Source organism: Salvelinus alpinus, chromosome 23 (assembly GCF_045679555.1).
Source record: "Salvelinus alpinus chromosome 23, SLU_Salpinus.1, whole genome shotgun sequence".
Classification (NCBI taxonomy): domain Eukaryota; kingdom Metazoa; phylum Chordata; class Actinopteri; order Salmoniformes; family Salmonidae; genus Salvelinus; species Salvelinus alpinus.
Genome location: NC_092108.1, coordinates 45,192,804 through 45,218,809, shown reverse-complemented (window position 1 = coordinate 45,218,809; position 26,006 = coordinate 45,192,804). Strand labels below are relative to the sequence as shown.

Sequence of the window (26,006 nt, the reverse complement as noted above, 5' to 3'; positions counted from 1 at the left end):
TAGAAACAGGAGAATATTTGGTTGATGTGCTTCAGCAAAGTACTGAGTAAAGGGTCTGAATACTTATGTAAATGTGATATTTCAGTCTTTATTTATTTTTTGCAAAAATGTCTAAAAAACTGTTTTTGCTTTGTCATTATGGGGTATTGTGTGTAGACAGATGAGGGGAAAAAACTATTTCATACATTTTAGAATACGACTGTAACGTAACAAAATGTGGAAAAAGTCAAGGGGTCTGAATACTTTCCGAATGCACTGTAAATGTATTACAAAGCATCAATAACTGTATTTCATGCTTTATAAATCACCAGTGTCAATTGTGTCAAATATGATATAAACATGTGCTTAATGAAGGGTGACGTGCTGAAGGATGGCACATGCTCTAAAGTGAAGTGATGTTAGTCTCATTACACCTAATCTCGTTCGGATAGTGCTATCCCATAAACCTTGGGATGTCCCTCCAGTGGTGGAAAAAGTACCCAATTGTCATACTTGAGTAAAAGTACAGGTACCTTAATAGAAAATGACTCAAGTAAAAGTGAAAGTCACCCGGTAAAATACTACTTGAGTAAAAGTCTAAAAGTATTTGGTTTTGCATATACTTAAGTATGAAAAGTAAATGTAATTGCTAAAATATACTTAAATATCAAAAGTAAAAGTTTTAATCATTTCAAATTCCTTATTAAGCATACCAGATGGCCCGATTTTCTTTTTTTAAATGATTTACTGATAGCCAGGGAGACAGTCCAACACAGACATAATTTACAAACTTAGCATTTGTGTTTAGTGAGTCCACCAGATTAGAGGCAGTAGGATGACCAGGTATGTTCTCTTGATAAGTGTGTGAATTGGACCATTTTCCTCTCCTGCTTTCAAAATGTAACGAGTACTTTTGGGTGTCTGGGAAAATGTATGGAGTAAAAAGTACGTAATTTTCTTTCGGTGTTACATTTAGTGAAGTAAAACTAGTCAAAAATGTAAATAGTGAAGTAACGTACAGATATCCCAAAAAACTACTTAGGTAGTACTTTAAAGTATTTTTGCTTGAGTACTTTACACCGTCCCTCCACTAAATCCTAACCTTAACTCCTACCCTAACCTTAACCATAACTCTTACCTAATCCTAACCTTAACCTTAACCATTTATAATGTCAACTTCAATGGGGCAGGGACCTCCCAAATGCGCGGAAGATCTGGTGGACCAACACATCAAACATGGCCTTCGTTAGCCAATACAGAGTGCCGGGAGATTCTCCTGGCGCCTTACTCATTGGCTTAATCTACCAACCAATCATCTCCCACAACACCTTCCCCTATAGGTCCGACGTCTTGGTAATAAAGAGATTGTGTTTGTAACTCTTATTGGGATAGTTTTCCCCACAAGCGCGACACATCAACCACAGATTTTAAGGGTGTAGTCTTTCTTCTTCTTCTCTGTGAGGCCATTAGCTAGCTAGCTATGTCTTTGCTAATTAGCTAGCTGGAAGGTGGGACCGGTAGTTTTCTTCTCCCTTGAGGCCAGGGGGAATGTTTTCCAATAGATAGCACAGCCATAAAGTCAAGTGGCTACATCATAAATATACATTTTATTTTTTACATAAAGGCTATGGGAATTATCACTAACAGCTAAAACAAATAAAGAATAAAGACAAGGTTAAACCATACATTTTCTTTTAGGTTTACATTTTTTAAACAATGTAAATATATAAAGTTTCAAAAAGTCCTGCAATGCAATAACATTGAACATTACACAGGGCTGTGAATAGTGTAGCTTGTTCCTGAGGTGGTGGACGAATGGTTCTTGCCTCTCTGCCTGATGGAGGTATTGAATGTTGATTTCAACCTTTAAAAGTAACAACAAAGAAAGTTAGCAGGTCTGTTAGGAAATGCATTTGACACACCATCTGGATAAGGGCATTTCTGTTCTGCACCAGAAATACTCTAAATGGGGAGATGGGGAAACTCCATTTTATTCATACTATTATATTCCTCTTTAGTTTACAAATCTCATGACTTGACCTATGACACGTGGCTGTATCTAGCTAGCTAGCTAACAATTGCTATGAAGTCGCCAAAATTATTTGCAATAACGATTGAGGTAGCTATGTAATCTAACTCAACACTTAACTGCTACAGACAATAAATAAATAAATAAATAAAGGTTAACTTACTCAGTTTTCTCTGTCCAGTGGCACCACAAGTCAGCATTTCATTTGCAAACTCCATCACCTGTGCGCTTACTGCAGAAACACAGGCATGTGCACTGAATTAAAGGGTAACTACACTTAGATTTTTCCCAGACCTCAAAAGTGGTCCCTTGGTGTGGTTTAAGCATCGCTGTGAACACACACAAAAAATATTTTTGTTGTTGTCCTGTTAATGTGTGGGGAAAATGGGGGGGGGGGGAATAAATAAATAAGGAAAATCTGAAACCTGGAAAAACAAAACCGAGAAAGCCGAGAAAGAACGGAATTAGGCCAATTTTTTCAAACTGATTTTAAAAGGCCCCAACAACGTTTATTTGCTGTACATGAGAGGGTGTCATCCTGCAGCACAGCATTTTGGGGAAAGTTGAGGTCAGGTCCAATATGCACCCAAGAGGGAAAGAGGTTGGGCCATCCTAGAAATATTAAAGAGTATTATAATATAAAATTAAAATAATATATGCCATTTAGCAGACGATTTTATCCAAAGCGACTTACAGTTATGCGTGCATGCATCAGAGTAAATTGGCACCCGCAAACCATTTCTCAAGCACAGACTTTCACTTTGTGGATCACTGAAAAATACCCATAGCTATTCTAAATGCTCTGTGTCCTTCTCTTTGAAGTAAATTGATTAGTCACCACAGCACTTGGCTCCAGTAGACTGGAATCCATGGTTACTGAGCTCCAGGTGATTGTAATCTCACAGCGAGTCAAGTCTTAATCATGCCTGGCGATCTCTTATGAGCTCATTTGAAAGAGGGAAACAGTTATTACAGTAGAGATCAATATGGAACCGTATACATCTGTCAGTCAGGTACTTGTAAATGATTTGAATCACATTAGTGTTTCACTTAGCATTGTTTAGGCGGGGCACCCTATGAAAGGGTTAGCTGTTGATCTTGGGGTTTTGTGCTCTGGCTGGATAATAATTAAGGAGAAACACGATCACAGCGCTTGGCAACTATTTTACGTGGTTATCTGGTTGGAACAGAGAGCAGTTGGTTATTCTGGTTGTATGACGCCTTCTCAACCAGACAACCAGTTCACAACCAGAAAACGATGTCATTACATTACATGGTATGCCAAAAGTTCCACACACAAAAGTTCCACGTATCTATGTGTGCCACAACTTGACTCGCTATCATCTGGACATTTTGTGTATGAACTTTTACTTATGGTTCCATCCACACATCTACTACTTCATGCAGAGGAGCTGCTGTTGCCCTTTTCTCATTTGCCCCGAAACAGGGAGCATGCATAGGAAGTGCTTGTGTTAAAAAATAAAAAACACAAGCCCTCGTGCATTATGGATCCTCTGTTGTAGGGAAGTATGTTACAAAAGGACTGTAGCATATGTAATTAGTGGGAGTTAAGAATGTTTTGAGTCTGTATTAGGTGTGTGTGTGTTTTCCCTGCAAATCCTCTGAAACCTGGCGATAGAGATAAACAGCTTCAAAGGGGTCGCTTTGCTTATGAGCATGAGCTGCTCTGACAGCTAAGGAGGGTAGTCCGCCTTCGACTCTCCTCCGTTCCTCCCTTCCTCTATTCATCTGCAGTTCCTTCTCTCTCTCTCTCTCTCTCTCTCTCTCTCTCTCTCTCTCTCTCTCTCTCTCTCTCTCTCTCTCTCTCTCTCTCTCTCTCTCTCTCTCTTTTCATGGAGGCACTTAACACTTCAGAGACAGAATCTTCAAGTCATTTCCTTACCCGTTAATACCTCATTCGCTTTGTTTCTCTCTACCTTCTATTTTGCATCATCATGGTGATGTGGCAAATGACACGTTTTGTCTTGTAAGTCCAATATCTTGAAAACTTGACTGCTGACATGAAAAATGTTTTCGGACTGTATGGACTAATGATAAAAATAAAAAAAGATTGTTTTTGAGTGTATTTTTCTTTGGGCATCTTCCAGTTAACACTCCAAACACACACTATCTCTGTAAGTACATGTATACACTACATACAGTACTTTATAATCAGTATACAGTACTTTATATTCAGCAATATACAGAGCAAATGGAAAATCTGTTGCATGGGCAAAACATACAGAACAATACGCGCACAATGTAGAGGGCTATGCCTACATACTGAAATGTGTTATGTGGGATGGCATCAGTTAATTTAGGCTTAAACCCAATAGTGTGGCAGTGACACATACACTTTAATGTTCAGGCTTTTCCCTCACATCTGAAAAATGTATCACTAAGACACGTCTGTATCTGCCCTGCAAAAAAAAAAAATGGTTTGCTATGCCTTGTCTCAGAGCAACAACAGGAGAAGGCGCAACGTAAATATATATTTTTTGTTTCTACCTCGCTGCCTCTTCCACTTCCCTTATCATCCCTCGCTCAGGATGAGAGGAGAGTAGTGGATATTGACAAAAAATAGTGTGGTAAATAAATAAACCAAACCTTTTTCGCTGTGACGTGCGTGCCTGCAATGTACCATCACTAAAATACTCATGTTTTGTCATGTCATTGACATGAGAACAGCTTCGGTTCCACCACAATCAAAAGAAGTGCATCACTGACCCTGTCTGTGTTTTTTTTGTTGGACTTTTCACTTTGGTGACTCATCATCTTGACTTCTTTCAAATTGAAATGTCAGATTCTACGAGTCATCCTATTATGTGCTGGAGAATCAAATAAGCATCGGCTGCCTTGCTGTGAATATTCACAAACCATAGGCTCAATGTTGCGATATTCTATCGAAGTTGTCATAAGGATTACTTCAAATCTTTCTGTCAAAATCATCTTAATGCACAATGCTATCACTCTGAATTCAAGTTAAGGTCATTTTCGATGACATCAAGCACAACGGCTGTACTCTATACTGTTGGGGCCTCTGAGTCTGAGGGCCACACGGGTTGTGTTTTATTTATCACCACAGCAGAACGGGGTCCAGTAAATGCAGTTCTAAAGCGGAACAGTCTCTGGATGTGTGTGCTGGCTCCAACAGAGTAGCGTAGTTCCAGGCAGGCACATCCATCCCCATTTTATCTCCAACAGATAAAAAAAAAAAACTGGCAAGTGGAGGAAAAAGCAAAGAGACAAAAATAGAGTTCTGTCAGAGTCCCCTCGTATCTCATCTTTCCAGAGGGAGTTTCAAACAAAAAAAAGGTGGCTGCTTTGGTATGGCAAACCATTATTTGGGAATGAGGGAATTTGTATTTTTCCCTGTTAAAGTAAACCAACAAAAAGGCCTCCGTAGCCTATTTTGGCTGAAGCCACTGGAGTCTCAAGCTGCCTGTTCATCAACCGTAATGAAGATGGTACATTCACAGATGCTCATTATGAAATGCCAAATTGCATTTCCGGTTGACTGTGACAGAATTGAATAGCTCGATGATAGCTGTAGCCGTGGCTATAAGAAACCTTATGAAACACATGGAGCTACCCTAACAGACTTGGAGAGTGAATTGAGTGAATTAACAGACTTGCCTCATCAAAGCTTCATAGCTTTGTTGTTTATTAATTCCACTTATCCTCATACTACACATTCTCAGACGTCTTGAACACACCTTAAGAGACCCGAGCAGGATGTGACAAGATGCCTGCTGACAGGATGGAATGTCTCGATTAGCGAATAAGGCAAGTCTGCTCAAGGAGATGGCGGGAATTAATAGGCTCATGTAACGCTCGTCTGAAGAAGTGGTCCAAGATGCAGCGTGGGGTAGGTTAATCATATTCTTGAATGATAACCAGCAAAAACAAGAAAGAGAAAACCAACGAAACGTACAGCCTTGTAGGGCTCAACAGCAACAATACAAGAACAAGATTCCACAACATAGGTGGGAAAAAAGGCTACCTAAGTATGATTCCCAATCAGAGACAACGATAGACAGCTGCCTCTGATTGGGAACCACACTCGGCCAAACACACAGAAATACAAAACATAGAATGCCCACCCCACATCACACCCTGACCTAACTAAATAGAGAAATAAAACGGCTCTCTATGGTCAGGGCGTAACAGTACCCCCCCCCCCCCCCCCCCCAAAGGTGCGGACTCCCAGCCGCAAACCTGAACCTATAGGGGAGGATCCGGGTGGGCATCTACCCTTGGCGGCGGCTCTGGTTCAGGGCGTAGCCCGCGCTCCGCCTCTGGCTCCCCCCACTTTGGTGGCACCTCTGGTGCGGGGACCCTCGTCGCCGACCCCGGACTGGGGACCCTCGCCGCAGGCCCCGGACTGGGGACCCTCGCCGCAGGCCCCGGACTGGGGACCGTCGCCAAAGGCTCCGGACTGAGGACCGTCGCCGGAGGCTCCGGACTGTGGATAAACACTGGAGGCCGGGTTCGTGGAGCTGGCACAGGATATACTGGGCCGTGGAGGCGCACTGGAGGTCTGGAGCGTAGAGCTGGCACCACCCTTCCAGGCTGGATGCTCACCCTAGCCCGGCAACTGCGGGGCGTTGGCACAGGACGCACTGGGCTGTGAAAGCGCACCGTAGACACTGTGCGTAGGGCTGGCGCAGAATATACTGGGCCGAGGAGGTGCACTGGAGGTCTGGAGCGTAGAGCTGGCACCACCCTTCCAGGCTGGATGCTCACCCTAGCCCGGCAACTGCGGGGCGCTGGCACAGGACGTACTGGGCTGTGGAGACGCACCGGAGACACAGTGCGCAGAGCCGGCGCAGGATATCCTGGACTGAAGAGACGCACCGGAGGCCAGGAGCGCTGAGCCGGCACAACCCGTCCTGGCTGAATGAAATATCAAAACGAACTCTGAACCACTTATATTAATTTAGGGACAGGTCGAAACGCATAAAACATTCATGGCCATTTAGCTAGCTAGCTTGCTGTTGCTAGCTAATTTGTCCTGGGATATTAACATTGGGTTGTTATTTTACCTGAAATGCACAAGCTCCTCTACTCCGACAATTAATCCACAGATAAAAGAGTAAACCTAGTTAGTTTCTAGTAATCTCTCCTTCAACCAACTGGACCGGAGTGTGAACTTCAGCTCATCTTTCAATCACCCACGTGGGTATATGCTCCTAAAAACCAATGAGGAGATGAGAGAGGCAGGACTTGCAGAAAATCAAGTGTCAAAAATAGAACCATGTTTTATTTTAGCGTTTGGCTACGCAGATGCTAGTTGCATCTTCCCAAGCAGTTTGGATGAAATGATGGAATAACATGTATGTGTACATTTATTTTGCAACACACACGTAAAGCGAGCAGTGTGGACGCTAAAAACGAGTAAAAACTAAAGGGAGCATAAACGACTTTGAGTGACTTTGTGTTACTGATGTTTTACGGTGTTAAACAGAATGAAATCGGTGGATTAAGAACTGCTTTCTGGCAGGACTGGGATAATGGTGTTATAATTGGTCCGTTGACATTTAGCCGGTGTGCTCCTCTGACAATGGGCTTTTGGGTGATGATCAATTGGCAGAGAAATGCGTGCAACTCCCAGTTATTTACCCTTAGATGAGAAGCCACTATTGATCTGCATGAGTGTTACCACTGTGCAGGCTGAAGAACGATCTGTTGCCAGTAGGAACAACTGAACAAATTTTACAGTGTATAAAAGACTTGATATTACCTACAAAGGTCCAAGCTTATTACAGTTTAATTAATGGAAAAAACTTTTTACAACAGCAGTCTTCACTCACATTTCATTATAGCCTATTTTGCCAATTCACTTTGCAATTGGAAATTTTAACTTCCGGCAAATTGCATTCAATTCTTCTACAATCCTATTATGCCATTATGCCTATTATGCCATATTGTAGTTAGTGAGTAAGAATATAAAATACCTGATGCCTGAATTTTAGGGGAAGGTCTGTAATTGTTGAGCCTTAGATACATATTGCCTCTCTCCACTTTCCTATTCTTTGGCTGTACTCCCCTGACAACAGACATGCTGGCAGGATAAGAGGGATTCAGCCTCACGGAAACATAATTTACTCCTAATCTAGTGTCTGCAGCTCTGCGGCTGCCACAGCAATATTAAAGAGGCTGTCAACAGAACACCAGCTTATCCTAATTGTCTTGGGCCTCCTGGACCTGACTGTGTGGGGCTCAGTGACCACCCACCGGTGCCCATGGTGGATAACAGAGGCCCGTCTTCCTTATAAAACACAAATGTCAACGTCTGTTTTCCTCTCTGTGTCCGCTTTATAACCTCTTCCATTGCCATTCTATTATATCCTCTTCCGTTTTAAGTGATTTGCATGTAATGGGAAAGGACTCTTTTCCAGATGTACAGTTCTCTCAGTGGTTGAGGAGTTTATCATTGCATGTATAGTTAAAACACCACCAAATGAGACTCTTAATTAGCCATTTAATTAAGCACAGGTTTTGAGGAAGAATGGCTATGTACTCCCTTCAGGGAGTTTTCAGTTCACCACCTTCTTATCTGTTCCCAGACAACCAACATCGAGTCATATTTACCGCACACTGTAGTGGTTTGCAGTAGGTGACCATCTAATAGTGGCTAAATTCTCCCGTTCTCATACATCGATAGACAGTTTCCAGACAGTCTAGAGACCAAGGCCTTTCTTCTCAGACATATTTCAGTGTGAGGCTGCAGTCTGCAGACCCCTGGGGAAAGAGTGATTGTAATGCTTTCACGGTTTAATGATCTCAGGGATATTTTCAGATTTTGGAGGAACAGCGTGTTCTCTCTCCCCTAGCGTCCTGTTTTCCGCTTTCTTGCCCAAAGTTGCATTCAGAGAGAACTAACATTGGACAGAGAGACTAGCGATTCTTTCTCAGGAAGCCCACAAACCACACAAAACAACCTATTCAATTTGATCTCAAGAAACACAAAACCTTTCAGAGAAGCTCCCTCTGCGAGGTGGGGATTTTATTTTCATTATCTTGGAGCTTGACCTCTAAAAAATTTCTTACTTGGTCCTCCTCGTCTCGCTTTGGGGTAACTAAAGCCACCACGAGGTTGTCCATTTCAAACTGTTATTTTATTCTTGTACTGAACCTCAGGTTATGTACATCACTACCACATCATTACCACATGTTTTTTTTGTCCAATTAGGATTCAATACAAAGATAATGTGGAGGTATGGTTCCGATGCATTCTGAGGGCATGTCCCACCAACTGATACATGATCTCTTGACGAAAGATACGAATATTGAATCCTCCACTCTAAAATGTTCTAAACCTATAGCTCAGCGCTTCCCAAACTCGGTCCCCGAGACCCCAAGCGGTACATGTTTTGGTTTTCGCCCTAACACTACAGTACACAGCTGATTCAAATGATCAAAGCTTGATGATTAGTTGATTATTTGAATCAGCTGTGTAATGCTAGGGGGAAAAAACAAAATGTGGGTGTCTGAGTTTGGAAACCCTGCTATAGCTGAAGTTGAAATGATTGCAACATGCGACTTTCCCCCTATTCATGTCTATGTTACATGCTGCAACTCTGACTCACTTCTCACCCTGCCTTTCCTTTCCCCCAGGGAGTGTTTGCACAATCTATTTCAGTGCAATGATACTCATTTTTTAAGACGCAACCTCAAGTACATAGTAGAAATATTATGAAAATTTGAAATAGTGGGGCAATAGGTCTTGAAATTACTGAAATGCTTTCTAAATATATGAACAATCAAATTATAAATGACTTACTATAAGATTTCATATTTCTTATAACTGTCAAATAAATATGATCGTACTTAGTGACAGTACAATATTGGCACTATTTTAAAACTGTCAACAGAGGTACCATTAAAATGTGTGCAGACTCATTATAACTTCAGCTTTAAGCACACAGTGATTTCGTCCATCTGTGTCCAAGATAAAGTGGTCTTCTTTCAATTCTATGAAATGTAGTATTTTTTTCATGTTGAGACCTCTAAATCGGGTTGAGAATGTCACAGCGAGATGAGTGGCTGGACTCGCTAGACTGTCATCGTTCATTTGCTGTCTCGCAAGCTGGGCTCACTCACTTAGAGGAAGATCATCTATTTTTGCTAGGATAGGCTAGAAAATGTGACACGTCACTTCCTGTGCAAATATGGGGTCTGAAACCTGACACATCAAGTCAGCTCCTTAGAGAGTGGAAACGGAGAGCAGACAGATTAGTCTTTTTGGCATTATAAGGCATGGGAATGTACACCAAAATGTTAGTCGGAACCGGTCCAGAACCGCTCAAAGTCCCCGATATGGGGGACTTTAATGTGCATGTCTGAAATGTAGACTTTCATGCTGCACTTTGCAAGATCTTGCCCATTAACGAGCCACCACCAGTCTATTAAAGACCCGGGTTAAATATAAGAAAGTGCCTAAGAAGATGAGGGGCATAATGCAGATTTCGAAATCTATTTTGAGCCAAGGTTAGACAATTTTGGAGTAAAGGTCAGAATGAAGACCTGGCTACACATTATTCCACGGGAAATTCCAATTGGCGTAACACGAAAGGGAATCCCCCTCTAATTTGCATATTGTCTGATTAGAGCATTTGGTTGACAGCACGCCTCAGGAATATAGACTCAAGTTCTTTAAAGTCGTTGTAAGATCCTAGTCTGATTTCAACCATTTTGAGCACGAGGTGCATACACCAAGATTAATGTTAACTTTTCTGTTCTGCCTTGAAGTATTCTCATGGTTGAATTAAGATTTAATGGGTTGCACTTTTCTTGACTGTTTCACAATAGCGTCTGCTAACCCTGTCACATGTACGTGGTAATATGTGAAATAACATGTTACCAAAATAGCATGGGCACAATCCCATATTATTACACTCTCCCTTTACAAGATGAAGGTGATATAATAAACTGTGACATATCTAAAGACTAATTAGCACATTTTCATAACTCCAGAAGAACAATGAGAGACCCTGGCACCATTTAATTCCAGCCTGGAGCCAAGTCAGTATAAAAGACTTCCCTGATTAGTGATGTATGGAGAGGTACTGTTACTCACTGTTAAAGGATAACTCTACTCAAAAACTATATGTTGGTATTTTTTTAATTAGTCCACTGTCAGCAGTCAAGTTTTCAAGAAAGCAAAGTGTCACTTGGCACATCATCATGATGATGCAAAAAACTTGACTGCTGACAGACAAAACATTTTGGGGCTGTATCAACAGTGGACTAATGAAACAAGTACCAAAATATAGTTTTTGAGTAGGTTTTTTCTTTATGAGCCTTGAGGCGCACTTTCAAACTCCCGTATCAATCTACTGTATGACACACATGGCACAACCAAGAACCACATCAACCCTTGTCACGTGTGTATCGTTTAAATACACTGCAGGTGGCTAAAGAGATGAATTTGTGCTCTAGATGCACCCTGAACATGATACAGTGACAGATGTCATGTCACTGAGCACATATCTACACAAGCTGTTATTTCAAGTTGATATAAATTCTTCCATTGACTTCGATAATCCCACACAATATGCATACTTCCATACGCTCCATGGCCCTTAGTGGGTGTTATCTTAATGAGTTTCTCCTTCAGAGCTAACGTAAGCACAAAATAAATCCATAATAAAGCTGGAGGGTTTATTTACCCACACTCCCCTGCTGGGCGGTAGATAATATTAACATGCTTGTGCGCTCTCTGCAGATGTTGGAAGTTCGTGCAGTCTGACTCTCGGAACCTCTTAGTAGACCAGTTCTTTGCCGCCTGCTCCAAGTAGTAGCAGCTTGACCGTTAACTAGTTTCGCTTAGTTTTCAATACACCTGGAAGATGATCAATAAATTCAGGTCCAGCTATTCAAATCAGTGCCCTTTTCAAATCAACCGTTCCTCAGTTTCTGGATCCCATTTCTGACACCAATATGCCATGAATACAGTTGTAAACTATTATCCCAGTAAATGTACAGTATTTTTCAGAGAATGTAACAATGGCGTGTTCAGGGGGTGGCCCAGGCTTTGCAAAATAAATATCAGCCCCTGCAGAGAAGCATGAGATTGAACTTCACTCAACTTTCTGGAGTTTTCCCCGTTAGTTGATAGTGTCAACATATCCCTTTACTGTTGAAATTGTGATCGAATCAATACAATATTAGCCACTTTCAATGCAACATACCGAACAAATCAAACTATGCAAGACTTGGTATGCAAAACTAACTATGCAAGAGATTTTATTGTAGGCAGAACGCATCGGAGTAGGATTCTATTGCGCTATTGCACGACTCGGGCCTGTACTCGACACAGATTGGTGCGCAATAACCAATCAGAGCTGCAGTAGGCCCATATGCAAATAGACTATTGCCATATATGGATCTGTGCCATTCACTTTGAACTGGACTGTTTTTACAGCATGAGCGGTCATGAGTAGATGCGCTTATTTTGAGATCCTTTGCTAGTTAGTGAGTTATTAGCCTAGTTATAGATCATTTGTAGTCAGCAATGGGGGAGTGATTGTTTCTTATAAGAGCACAAAACATTCGCATTTCACAGGTAAAGAGCTTTTTTTTGTTTTTTCTTAAAGCGGCAGTGTTGCATTTTGAGACAGGCTTGAATAAGCTAAGTAGCCAATAGGCAGAGGGTAGCATAATTCGTCTAATTCCATGTAATAATGGTGTGGGAATAAGGATGCATTTCATTTTGTAAAGTGGTTTCTTGCATCAAACAACACAACATTTCCAGTCACCTCCTTGTCTGAAGGACAAGCGGATAAACAGGTTAATGTCAAACCCTGCATGTTTTTTTCAAGTCTCACGCAATGTAGGCCTACAGTACATTGAACACCACACATTGGCTGCTACTGTAGGCTGAACGATAGAACAGCTATTTCCATGTTAAAATGTTATGGGAGGCATTTTCCATTGTTTTAATGGTAGGTCCTACATTGTGATCAAATAGCCACAGTAGCCTACTTGACTAATGTTAAAACTAAGATGTTACAGCGTCAGTGTTCACAGTAAACGCGTGCAAGAAGTTTCAAAAAGCTTAAACAAATTCGACGGAACATTGGCCATGACCCACCCTGAAATCTGATTGGCCACCACAGTTGCCCCCCCCCCCCCCCCCCCAGAAAGAACATGTCATACTATTTCGGCCAGACAGGATCAGATACATGGGCTACATATACTAAGACAAGGGGAGCTGATTTGTTTGCTCGGATGCTTTCTCCGGTGAGATTTATGAGTCTTACTATCAGTGTGCATCATGGTCAAAAGGATCAATATATTCAGCAACGACCTATCAGATCTCAGACTTTCTGGGGGGGGCCTCGCTCGGACTCTTTCTTTGGTTAAATAGATTTAGCCTCTTCCGAATTCAAGTAAAATTATGAAACACGGATAGACACGAATGAGAAATAATAGTATACGTTGGTTTATTTTTGTATTGTTCAATTTTTTGGGGGAAGCCTGGTTTCCCTTGGCATCAATCAATACACACCACTTTGTAGGCTGACTGTCATTACACATGGTGCTTGTAATGTCCCTTTCCATTCAAATGGCGGGTACACATTGCTCTGTTCGGATGTAGATGAATTTTGGAATAGACGAACGTGCGCAGGTAACCTATTTAACCTTGTTTTTTAAGTGATTTGTTTGACAATCAGATGAAAACGTCATGACTGGTTGTGTTTATGACACATTAAAAGGTAATACATTTTTACAGTTAAATTATGTCTTTACTATAAAGCCCATAAATTAGGAGGTCCCCTTAAAACATTTTAGACCCCCCGACTTTCACAGGATAATTCTCACTCTGGGTGGCACTTTCAAATGTTATGTGCCCCAACATGTCCACCCCATTCAAAATGTTCTGGACACACCACTGGAATGTAAGAAACAAAGTGTTGATCAACTTGCCAAGGGATATCTCACACTGCTTCCTCAAAACATTGGTGATAAAACATTCATTATATTCCCCCCTAAACACAGTAGAGCTTAACAGCAAGGTTTTATCTGTTTGTTTTCGACCGGCTTTCACACTTCAAATCAGACATTACAAAACCTTCTCCTCCCAGTAGAATATGATTAGTGGTGAAGGGGAGCTAGTTCTCTAGGCTCAAAGACAATTGATCTAAACCACTACAGTTTATGCTTCAAAGTAACAAGTAGGTTTGACTGCCCTTCCTTCAAGGCATACCCCAGTTTCTCTACATCACCACTGAAATACAATGTCTCAAACCCTACATAATGCCATCACACACACACACAGTATAATCCACTATTCATGACCATTCATGTCATTTCAAATCTATTTCGGATGGAGCTCAAAACGGCGCATTTTTAAGGAAAGTGTTTCCTTCCAGTCGATCCAGATGGTCCATGAGCTCATAGCCAGCCATCACTCAGTCTCCAAGCTGGAATTATGCAGCGAATTTAAATTCCGCAAACAGGTTTTAATTCTTAATTTAGATATTAATTAGATTCCTGCAACTTGGCAAGGGTGTGTTATTTCCCCTGACGCTGTTCTCAGGATCATTATTGGGGCGTTTGCTCGGGATCTGCTCGTCAGAAGAAAATACGCTTCATTTAATAACAGGGTTGAGACGAGTTCATTTATACAAATCGCTCCCAGTGTCTGAATAATGATGTTATGTGCAATGCAGAAATCAAGAGCTAAAATCTGCATGGGACAATGGAATCCTGTAATATGGTTTACATTGTTTTTGGTAGTGGGCCCCCTCTGATGATAAGTACATCTGACAGAATGTGGCTTTAACAATGTTCTAATACAACCATTCTGCCAGTTGTCTTTATGGAAAGTTGATTGAACTGTATGGAATTCTACATCAGTGTTATATGTGACAGTGTTGTAGAGGCATTTTGTCAGGATGCTTTAAGTTTGACCTAATACCCGGTCTGTGTTGTCATGATTAATGTCTACATCCGCTGTAGCATTTGTCTGTGATTTATATGACTACACGGTGTAAACGTTAACGTATAGCTGAGAAAGGTGAACTAGGTTCTGTTTCAATAACTGGATTCCAAGGCTGTTAGTAAAGGCCTGTCAGTGAGTTTAATTTGAATTGAGTTGAGGATTTGAATAGGAAATGAGAGTGCCTTTTCAAAGAGCACAGACCAGAATAGGAAGGGAAAAAAGGAAGAGCTAGGGACTGTTCTGTCGTATAGACATTTTCCAACCTTATATAACCAACCCAAATATTTCAGTTTTTGACAGAATTTCCCGTAACAGCGCCACAGGGCATTTCATATCATTTTAGAAATACACAAAACATGTTTTTTTTGTGAGTTTCAGGAAACACGAACAGAAGGCTGAGTCACATTCCCTTCATTCTTCCCTCCATCCTGTTCACCTGGCTTTCATATAAACACTCTTTCTTTCTCTCTCGCTCTCTTTTTCTCTCTTCTCTTTTATCTCTCCCTAGTGCACTCCCATTGTCGGCCATGGATTCGTGCTGGACAAGTACAAGTGCCAATGCCGGAGAGGCTTCTACCACCCTAGCAGAGTGGCACTCAACGGTTTCACAAGTAGGTTTCCCTACCCAGCAACGTGGCATCTGTTCCCTCCACTCTGATTTCAATCACTTTATTTTAGCATTAGCAGCAGATGTGTGTGACGGACCAACATGGAAATCAAGGGGAACCTGTGCATTTGTTTTCATTGATATCGGTTTGGCATCATGATCATTTTTTTCATGTAGGTTTAATAAGTGATTGTAATATCCATGTATTTTTTGTTGTCGATTTTGTTCACTTGTAGTTTGTAGGATACTAGTCTGCTAGGTTGGTTGGAGGGATGAAAGAATGGATGGAATGGTGATGGATGGAACGATGGAAGAAATATTTAATTTTTTGATTCCTCTGTACAAATACCTTGGATGACTTTGCAAGCACAGACTTAGGTTAGCACCAGGGCATATGGAGTAAAGTACTAGTATGTATACAGTCCTTTTCATAAAATCTCCTAGACAGCACCCCTGAGGATGTTACAGCCTTATTGGAATGCAACGGGAGACTTGAAAGTAGCATCGAGGGGTAAAAGTCATCTTCAAAAGCCCACAAACACGTCATTAAAGAAATATTTCAAATGCATCTCTCCGGCTTAGATTGGATTGTAGGAGAGATACTCATTTCCACTTCTGAAATGACCTGCCACTGTTATTCTTCACAACCCGATTTCATGTATTGTTGTTTCCCAGCAACTATCAAGACAATAAAGAAATAAAGCATGAAGTAAAAACTGGCGGGGAGAGGGTCTCATCTTCCAAGGCATGGCAAACCCCATGAATATAGATGCTGACAAAAAGTGAAAAGATTTCCTTTAATATTTATTTGAGTAGTCAATGTTTTTTCTTAATTTTACTCATAAGAGGGTGTCTATGCATAAATATGTTCAGCAACTCTCAGACAGAACTCTAAGATTCCAAAAGGGTTCATTGGCTGTCCCTCAAGGGTTCTACCTGGAACCAAAAGTGTTGTACCTTCTACCTGTGGAAGGCTACCTGAAACGTTTGACCCAAGTTAAACAATTTAAAGGCAATGCTACCAAATACGAATTGAGTGTATTGTGTATTGTGTGTAGAGTGTATTGACTTCTGACCCACTGGGGATATGATGAAAAAAATTAAAGCTTAAATAAATCATTCTCTCTACTATTATTCTGACATTTCATATTCTTAAAATAAAGTGGTGATCCTAACTGACCTAAGAGGGAATTTTTACTCTGATTAAATATCAGGAATTGTGAAAAACTGAGTTTAAATGTATTTGGCTAAGGTGTATGTAAACTTCCGACTTCAACTGGCTACATGGCTAGCTAGCCACAGTAGCAGGGCAATTGTCTGCAATTTGTGTAGTGCTTCTTTGGGCTGATCATGCATTCATGATTAGTTGGCTCACTTAGCTAGCAAGCATGCTGGATCAATGGCCAAGCAGCAGCATATTGCTATGAAGTTACAGAAAACTAAACCGACAACATCCTAACAAACCGAAATGAGATACATTCTAAATGCAGGACCAATGAGGGGAAACTAGGCTAGCTAGCATTAATTTGTTTATGCAGGATCTTATGATAAGGGAAATGCATACTAGGTCCTTATTTACGAAACGTGATGCAGTCATGACATGTGCTATCAAATACTCCAACGTTCAAATACTCCTACGTTTCTTGTTTTACCGCTTGTTTTTCAGCTACATTTCAGTCAGTTATCCTCCTAAATTTGGTGGTCAGTGGATAAAGTATCTATGACAAACAAATGTTTCTGAAAATGAAGTCACGGGTTGTTACTGCCCATGTGTAATCATAGCTAACCAGCTGGCTCATGTAGCCATCAGCTCACGAGTGTAGCTGCGTCTAGCTAGAAAGCTAGCTATCGTCATCTCGAACTAGCACTTCACATAGGCTAACTGAGCTGTTTTATTAGAAAACAGTTGAGATGACTCAAATCCTGTAGCTAGCTAGCAAGTCCACCTCGGCGACAATGTTGTTGGGTGCGGGAATGTTAGATTAGTCTTCATTTTAATATAACCTTCATTGAAGTTTGTGATTACTACTGGTTATGGATATGAGGCAAGAGAAATTGTCCCCCATGTTTTTTGTTTTGGACAGGGCTCGGAGTTTGGCGTATTGATATTTTGAAAACTGACACTCATTCAGTGAGTCATTAGTCTACTTCAAACAGTTTGGATAACAGGGCATTGTCAATGGCTTGGAACCTCATTTCACTGAATCAGAATCCAGGTTTTTCCGAACCTGTTTTAGAGCGCGCTTTAAAGAGGATAACAGTATGACTGATGAGGCTCTTTTGTTGTCTCTGTTAGCAATTAGGCTCTTTTTAGTGAGGGATTATTTCAGCTGAATTCTCTATCAGTTCTTTGTCTCGTTTAGGTTTTTTATTGTCGATCCACAGTGTGCATATCTTTAATTGGGGACTACATTGTCATCTCAGCTTGCGCTTGTCAACTGTGTTCTTAACAGACAGTATGCCTTGGGGGATGTATTGCATGTGTGTGTGTGTGTATTTGTTTGTTTGTTTGCAAACAAACAAATGCTGCAGCACAAGTACTGCAGCACTTTACTTCACTAAATCGAAGCACTGTTTTACTGTGACTGGGTGTTTTGTGGGTTGTCCACTCCACATGATTATCTGTTGTCTAAGACAGGGAACACACCGTTTTTAGCTTGTTATGGTTTGGTGGTCTGGGTTGTGGTCAGTAGGATGAAACGGCGCGGTATTACATGAACGCCCAATAGGAACACAGTTTTTTGTAACACTTAACTTAATGCTTTGCATGTAGGCCATAATGCATTATTATGCCATTATAATGCATTGTAAGACTTGTCATGTATGACCCCCCTTATAATGTCTTGTAATCACTACTAAAGACATAGCATACAGTATTTTAAGCTTTATTATAAGACTTTACATACATGCTTATAACAAGTTATAAGTAATAGTACCTGCAGGGTAGGCTTTAAGTATAGTGTTACCCAACAGGGTTTTTCTTCAGTGTCCCCCACTCAACACAACCCTGGTCTTTCTTCACACGTGAATCAGAAAAACAAATTGCGAGAAGATTCACAACCCACTGCCCCTGTTCTCTTTAGTGATATAACCATAACCAGAGAACCTATAGAGGGCCACAGCAGTTATGACTCAGTGATGCTCTTACCCATTGAAACACCAACAGAAGGTTATACATGGTCTTGAAGAGAGAGTATGATTAGAAAACCCACTCTTTGATTAGTCTTCCACTGAAGTTGACCTCCTTTTGCTAAGGCTATCTCTTCAGCCACACACACACACACACACACACACACACACACACACACACACACACACACACACACACACACACACTGTTGTTCTAAATGTTTTGACTTGAATGTTTCACTGTAGATCAAATGGAAGGCTTGTTATTGCCAGCTTTTTTCCATCTGTAGTAGTTTTGTACTCATTGGCAGTTTGTTTATTTCGATCCCAAACAACTACTCTTACTGGGGTCAGTACAAATTATACACAGAAAGAACGACATTGGGAACACACTTTTTTTTAACGTAACTCAAATACACAATGTTATTGCCTCCACAATGCTTCCACAACACATCATCCTCTACTGTATCTCCTCGATGTTCTGTCTATCTGCCCTTTCCAGGGAAAGAGAGCAGTGGTCACGCTCACAGCGAGGACCCCTTGGAGGTGTCCAGTAAGTGCCTGCCGTGCCGTGAGGGCTGCCCCTACTGCCGGGACGACACGCCCTGCCTGGCTCAGGAAGACGGGGCCCTCCGGCTTTCTGTAGCCTCCTTCCAGGGCCTTTGCATGCTGCTGGACTTAGTGGCCATGGTGCTGGTCTACCACTTCCGCAGGAACAAGGTAAGGGCTCATTGGGAGGAAGCATGGGTTAGGGGTCAAGCAGGTCATTATAGGGGAACTCCATCCAGAAAACGTAAGACTGGTATTATGTTTTTCACCAAAGGTATTACTGGTATAGGTTGGTGTTTCTATTTCATACACGTGTGATTTCTGGTATAACTTGATTTAAATGTTTTAATATTTGTTATAAGCATGTATGAGCCCTTATAATGTTTTTCTATGCTACAACATACTGAAAATGACTTTTATTGAATTAGTCAAGATCATTATGAGATGATTTCAAGACATTTTAAGTTTAAGGATACATACAATTTGTAGTAGCATCCACCTGGGTGATGCATGGTAGCCATTTTGTGCCAGAATGTTCATCACACGGAATCCTGTTGGATTTCAGTAAACTGTTACTGGATTGCCATTTTTGAATGGTAAGAAAGAGAGACCAAAATATCTACTGATTCATACCCTCCAGGACCTGCATTGAGGAACACAGCTGTTACCCAAATGGCACCCTTTTCCATATATAGTGTACTACTTTTGAGCAAGGCCCATATGGCTGTGGTCAAAAGTAGTGTACTATGTAGGGAATTAGGAAGCAACTCAAGTGTTGTGCCAGAACTCATAATTTACCGTTTGTTTGACTACCAAATGACTACCACAGTTGCGGCGTCAGCAAACTTGATGATAGAGTTGGAGTCGAGCGTGGCCACACAGTCGTTGGTAAACAGGGAGTACAGGAGGGGGCTAAGCACACACCCCTGGGGGGCCCCTGTGTTTAGGGTCAGTGTGGCGGAGGTCAAATCAAATCAAATTTTATTTGTCACATGCGCCGATTACAACAAGTGTTGTACACCTTGCAGTGAAACGCTTACTTACAAGCCCTGATCAAATAATGCAGTTTTAAGAAAAATACACAAAAAAAAATACAAATAAAAGTAACAAATAATTAAAGAGCAGCAATAAAATAACAATAGTGAGGCTATTAACAGAGGGTACCGGAACAGAGTCAATGTGCGGGGGCACCAGTTAGTCAAGGTAATTTATTTTAATATGTACATGTAGGTATAGTTATTAAAGTGACTATGCATAGATAACAACAGAGTAGCAGCAGCCTAAACGGGGGGGGGGGGGGGGGGGGGGCAATGCAAATAGTCTGGGTAGCCATTTAATTAGATGTTCAGGAGTCTTATGGCTTGGGGGTAGAAGCTGTTTAGAAGCCTCTTGGACCTAGACTTGGCGATCCGGTACAGCTTGCCGTGGAGTCTTTGACAATTTTTAGGGCCTTCCTCTGACACCGCCTGGTATAGAGGTCCTGGATGACAGGAAGCTTGGCCCCAGTGATGTACTGGAGTGTACGCACTACCCTCTGTAATGCCTTGTGGTCGGAGGCCGAGCAGTTGCCATACCAGGCAGTGATGCTCTCGATGGTGATGTGGACACCAAGGAACTTGAAGCTCTCAACCTGCTCCACTACAGCCCCGTTGATGAGAATGGGGGCGTGCTTGGTCCTCCTTTTACTGTAGTCCACAATCATCTCGTTTGTCTTGATCATATTGAGGGAGAGGTTGTTGTCCTGGCACCACACGGCCAGGTCTCTGACCTCCTCGCTATAGGCTGTCTCGTTGTTGTCGGTGATCAAGCCTACCACTGTTGTCATCTGCAAACTTAATGATGGTGTTGGAGTCATGGCTGACCGTGCAGTCATGAGTGAACAGGGAGTACAGGACAGCACTGAGCACGCACCTCTGAGGGGCCCCCTTGTTGAGGATCAGCGTGGCTTATGTGTTGTTACTTACCCTTACCACCTGGGTGCTGCCCGTCAGGAAGTCCAGGATCCAGTTGCAGAGGGAGGTGTTTAGTCCCAGGGTCTATGGTGTTGAACGCTGAGCTGTAGTCAATTAATAGCATTCTCACATAAGTGTTCCCTTTGTTCAGGTGTGAAAGGGCAGTGTGGAGTGCAATAGAGATTGCATCATTGTGGATTTGTTGGGGCGGTATGCGCATTGGAGTGGGTCTAGGGTGTCTGGGATAATGGTGTTGATGTGAGCCATGACCTGCCTTTCAAAGCACTTCATGGCAACAGACGTGAGTGCTACGGGTCGGTAGTCATTTAGGCAGTTTACCTTAGTGTTCTTCGGCACAGGGACTATGGTGGTCTGCTTGAAACAGGTTGGTTTTACAGACTCAGACAGGGAGAGGTTGAAAATGTCAGTGAAGACACTTGCCAGTTGGTCAGCGCGTGCTCGGAGTACACATCCTGGTAATCCGTCTGGCCCTGTGGCCTTGTGAATGTGAACCTGTTTAAAGGTCTTACTCACATTGACTGCGGAGAGTGTGATCACACAGTCGTCCAGAACAGCTGATGCTCTCATGCATGTTTCAGTGTCACTTGCCTCAAAGCGAGCATAGAAGTAATTTAGCTCACGTCACTGGGAAGCTCTCGGCTTTGCTTCCCTTTATGGTCTGTAATTGTTTGCAAGCCCTGCCACATTAGACGAGCGTTGGAGCCGGTGTAGTACGATTCAATCTTAGTCCTGTATTGGTATTTGCCTGTTTGATGGTTCTAAGGAGGGCATAGCTGTAAGGGGGTGGGTGCTGGTGGCAGGGATGTCATGCACAGGAGATCGAACATGTTATAAACGGAGCAGTTTAATAAGTGCTCAAAAACTCCAAAAACCAAAATATACAAAATAATACAAGTGGGTACAAAACCCTTCGCACACCAGAACATAACTTGCACATAGCTTACAAACCAACAATCACCGACAAGGACATGAGGGGGAACAGAGGGTTAAATACACAACATGTAATGAATGGGATTGGAACTAGGTGTGATACAAGACAAGACAAAACCAAAGGAAAATGAAAAGAGGATCAGCGATGGCTAGAAAGTTGGTGACTTCGACCGCCAAACGCCGCCCGAACAAGGAGAGGGACCAACTTCGGCGGAAGTCGTGACAATAGCGGGATTTCTTATATGCTTCCGGGTTGGAGTCCTGCTCCTTGAAAGTGGCAACTCTACCCTTAGCTCAGTGCGGATGTTACCTGTAATCCATGGCTTCTGGTTGGGGTATGTACGTACAGTCACTGTGGGGACGACGTCATCGATGCACTTATTGATGAAGCCAGTGACTGATGTGGTGTACTCCTCAATGCCATCGGAAGGATCCCGGAACATATTCCAGTCTGTGCTAGCAAAACAGTCCTTTAGCTTAGCATCTGTTTCATCTGACCACTTTTGTATTGACCGAGTCAGTGGTGCTTCCTGCTTTAATTTTTGCTTGTAAGCAGGAATCAGGAGGATAGAATTATTGTCAGATTTACCAAATGGTGGGCGAGGGAGAGCTTTGTGTGCGTCTCTGTGTGTGGAGTAAAGGTAGTCTAGAGTTTTTTTCCCTCTGGTTGCACATTTAACATGCTGGTAGAAATTAGGTAAACGGATTTAAGTTTCCCTGCATTCAAGTCCCCGGCCACTAGGAGCGCCGCCTCTGATTGAGCATTTTCCTGTTTGCTTATGACCGTATTCAGCTTATTGAGTGCGGTCTTAGTGCCAACATCGGTTTGTGGTGATAAATAGACAGCTACAAAGAATATAGATGAAAACTCTCTAGGTAGATAGTGTGGTCTACAGCTTATCATGAGATACTCTACTTCAGGCGAGCCAAACCTCGAGACTTCCTTAGATATCGTGCACCTGCTGTTGTTTACAAATATACATAGACCGCCACCCCTTGTCTTACCAGAGGCTGCTGTTCTATCCTGCCGATATAGTGTATAACCCACCAGCGGTATGTTATCGTCTCACCGGATCCTCACAAGGCACCCTGATCTCCTTCCGCGATACCTCTGTCACTTTCTCCTGCGAATGACGGGGATGAGGGCCTGTTCGGGTGTCTGGAGTAAATCCCTCTCGTCCGACTCATTAAAGAAAAAATATTTGTTCAGTTCAAGGTGAGTAATCGCTGTTCTGATGTCCAGAAGCTGTTTTTGGTCATAAGAGACTAGCAGCAACATTATGTACAACATAAGTTACAAGCAATGTAAAAAAACGAAAAAATAGCACGGTTGGTTAAGAGCCCATAAAACGGCAGCCATCCCCTCCGGCGCCATCTTCAAACTAGTGTTGTTACCTACTCTCACCACCTGGGGTCAGCCCGTCACGATGTCCAGGATCCAGTTACAGAGGGAGGTGTTCAGTCCCAGGGTCCTAAGCTTGGTGACGAGCTTGGAGGACACTATGGTGTTGAACGCTGAGCTGTAGTTGATGAACAGCATTCTTACATAGGTATTCCTCTCATCCAGGTGGGAGAGGGCAGTGTGGAGTGCAGTTGAGATTGCATCATCTTTAGATCTGTTGGGGCGGTATTCAATTTGGATTGTGTCTAGGGTGTCTGGGATGATGGAGTTGTTGTGCCATGACCAGCCTTTCAAAGCCCTTCATGATTACAGATGTGAGTGCTACAGGGTGGTAGTCATTGTGACAGCCTTAGAGTTCTTGGGAACATTTGACGGTCTTCTGTTGTAGTAATGGATTCCATTGACATAGTGCTTTTCATCTGGTCTCAAAGCACTTTACCTTGATCTGGAGTAACTCATTATTCCAGCCAACACCAATTTGTAGTAGCATCCACCCGGGTGATGCATGGTAGCCATTTTGTGCCAGAATGTTCATCACACGGAATCCATTTTCACTGTGGAGAGGTGATGAGTGATTGGGCCAATTTGAAACTGAGGATCCAATGATTATAGATGGCCATGATAGTGTAAGGGCCCAGAGTGAGTATAGCCAGAACTCTGGGGTTAACATCCATAATCAAGCATTAAGTGTCATGGGATTTTTAGCGACCACAGAGTCAAGAACTCTATTTCATGTCTCATCCTAAGAAGGGCACCTTTTGCAGTACGTATTCCACAGCAGTGATGGTTATTGACACACTATAGGACAGGGTTAAACAAACCTGTATATGATATTCCAATATGGTTGTCTCTTAGAGAGACATTATACAGATGTTTTCCGATCTCATAAGCAGTCTAATGTCAAGATGAGTCCACACATCCCAGGCCGTTTGTTTTGTATATCCAGCTACGTATATCCCACGATTCGAAGCTTGGGTTGTTCCATATATGAATCTTTCAGAAATGCAGTTCAGATGAGATGTCCCTTGAGGTGTGTGAATTTACATATTTGCATAAAATACATTGCCTTTTAGGATATAATGAGTAATTAAATTAAGCCCAGAGTTGTCCCGTGGCCCTCGCTCATTTTCACTGACATGATTGGTAGCAGAGCAGTTCAACAAAGGGACTATCTTGACAATTCATATCCATTGTGTTGTGCCATTGAGTCAAATTCTTTATTTATTTTCAGCCGAGTAGATTCAGAAAAAGTGAATGGATGACAATTTCTCTCATATAATATGATTGTGTAGATCATCCTAGCAACTCTATGGCTTACATTTGGCTCATTCATCCCCCTCCTCTCCCCTGTAACTATTCCCCAGATCGTTGCTGTAAATGAGAACGTGTTCTCAGTCAACTTACCTGGTAAAATAATGGTAAAATAAAATACACTGCTCAAAAAAATAAAGGGAACACTTAAATAACACAATGTAACTCCAAGTCAATCACACTTCTGTGAAATCAAACTGTCCACTTAGGAAGCAACACTGATTGACAATAAATTTCACATGCTGTTGTGCAAATGGAATAGACAACAGGTGGAAATTATAGGCAATTGCTTCCTGGCTGATGTTTTGGTCACTTTTGAATGCTGGCGGTGCTTTCACTCTAGTGGTAGCATGAGACGGAGTCTACAACCCACACAAGTGGCTCAGGTAGTGCAGCTCATCCAGGATGGCACATCAATGCGAGCTGTGGCAAGAAGGTTTGCTGTGTCTGTCAGCGTAGTGTCCAGAGCATGGAGGCGCTACCAGGAGACAGGCCAGTACATCACGAGACGTAGAGGATGCCGTAGATGGGCAACAACCCAGCAGCAGGACCGCTACCTCCGCCTTTGTGCAGGGAGGAGCAGGAGGAGCACTGCCAGAGCCCTGCAAAATGACCTCCAGCAGGCCACAAATATGCATGTGTCTGCTCAAACGGTCAGAAACAGACTCCATGAGTGTGGTATGAGGGCCCGACGTCCACAGGTGGGGGTTTTGCTTACAGCCCAACACCGTGCAGGACGTTTGGCATTTGCCAGAGAACACCAAGATTGGCAAATTCGCCACTGGCGCCCTGTGCTCTTCACAGATGAAAGCAGGTTCACACTGAGCACGTGACAGACGTGACAGAGTCTGGAGACGCCGTGGAGAACGTTCTGCTGCCTGCAACATCCTCCAGCATGACCGGTTTGGAGGTGGGTCAGTCATGGTGTGGGGTGGCATTTCTTTCGGGGGCCGCACAGCCCTCCATGTGCTCGCCAGAGGTAGCCTGACTGCCATTAGGTACCAAGATGAGATCCTCAGACCCCTTGTGAGACCATATGCTGGTGCGGTTGGCCCTGGGTTCCTCCTAATGCAAGACAATGCTAGACCTCATGTGGCTGGAGTGTGTCAGCAGTTCCAGCAAGAGGAAGGCATTGATGCTATGGA

The 26,006-nt window shown here is 42.5% G+C and overlaps 1 protein-coding gene across 2 annotated transcripts in view; it reads left to right on the top strand.

The window, feature by feature from the left end:
* Positions 1 to 26,006, top strand: part of LOC139551139 (metabotropic glycine receptor-like) — an 83,499-nt gene that overhangs the window by 31,543 nt on the left and 25,950 nt on the right. For both annotated transcript variants that reach the window (XM_071362557.1, XM_071362556.1), the window contains exons 3-4: positions 15,469 to 15,571; positions 19,199 to 19,416. In XM_071362557.1, coding sequence (XP_071218658.1) covers positions 15,469 to 15,571; positions 19,199 to 19,416 — 321 coding nt within the window. The remainder of the gene's footprint in view (positions 1 to 15,468; positions 15,572 to 19,198; positions 19,417 to 26,006) is intronic.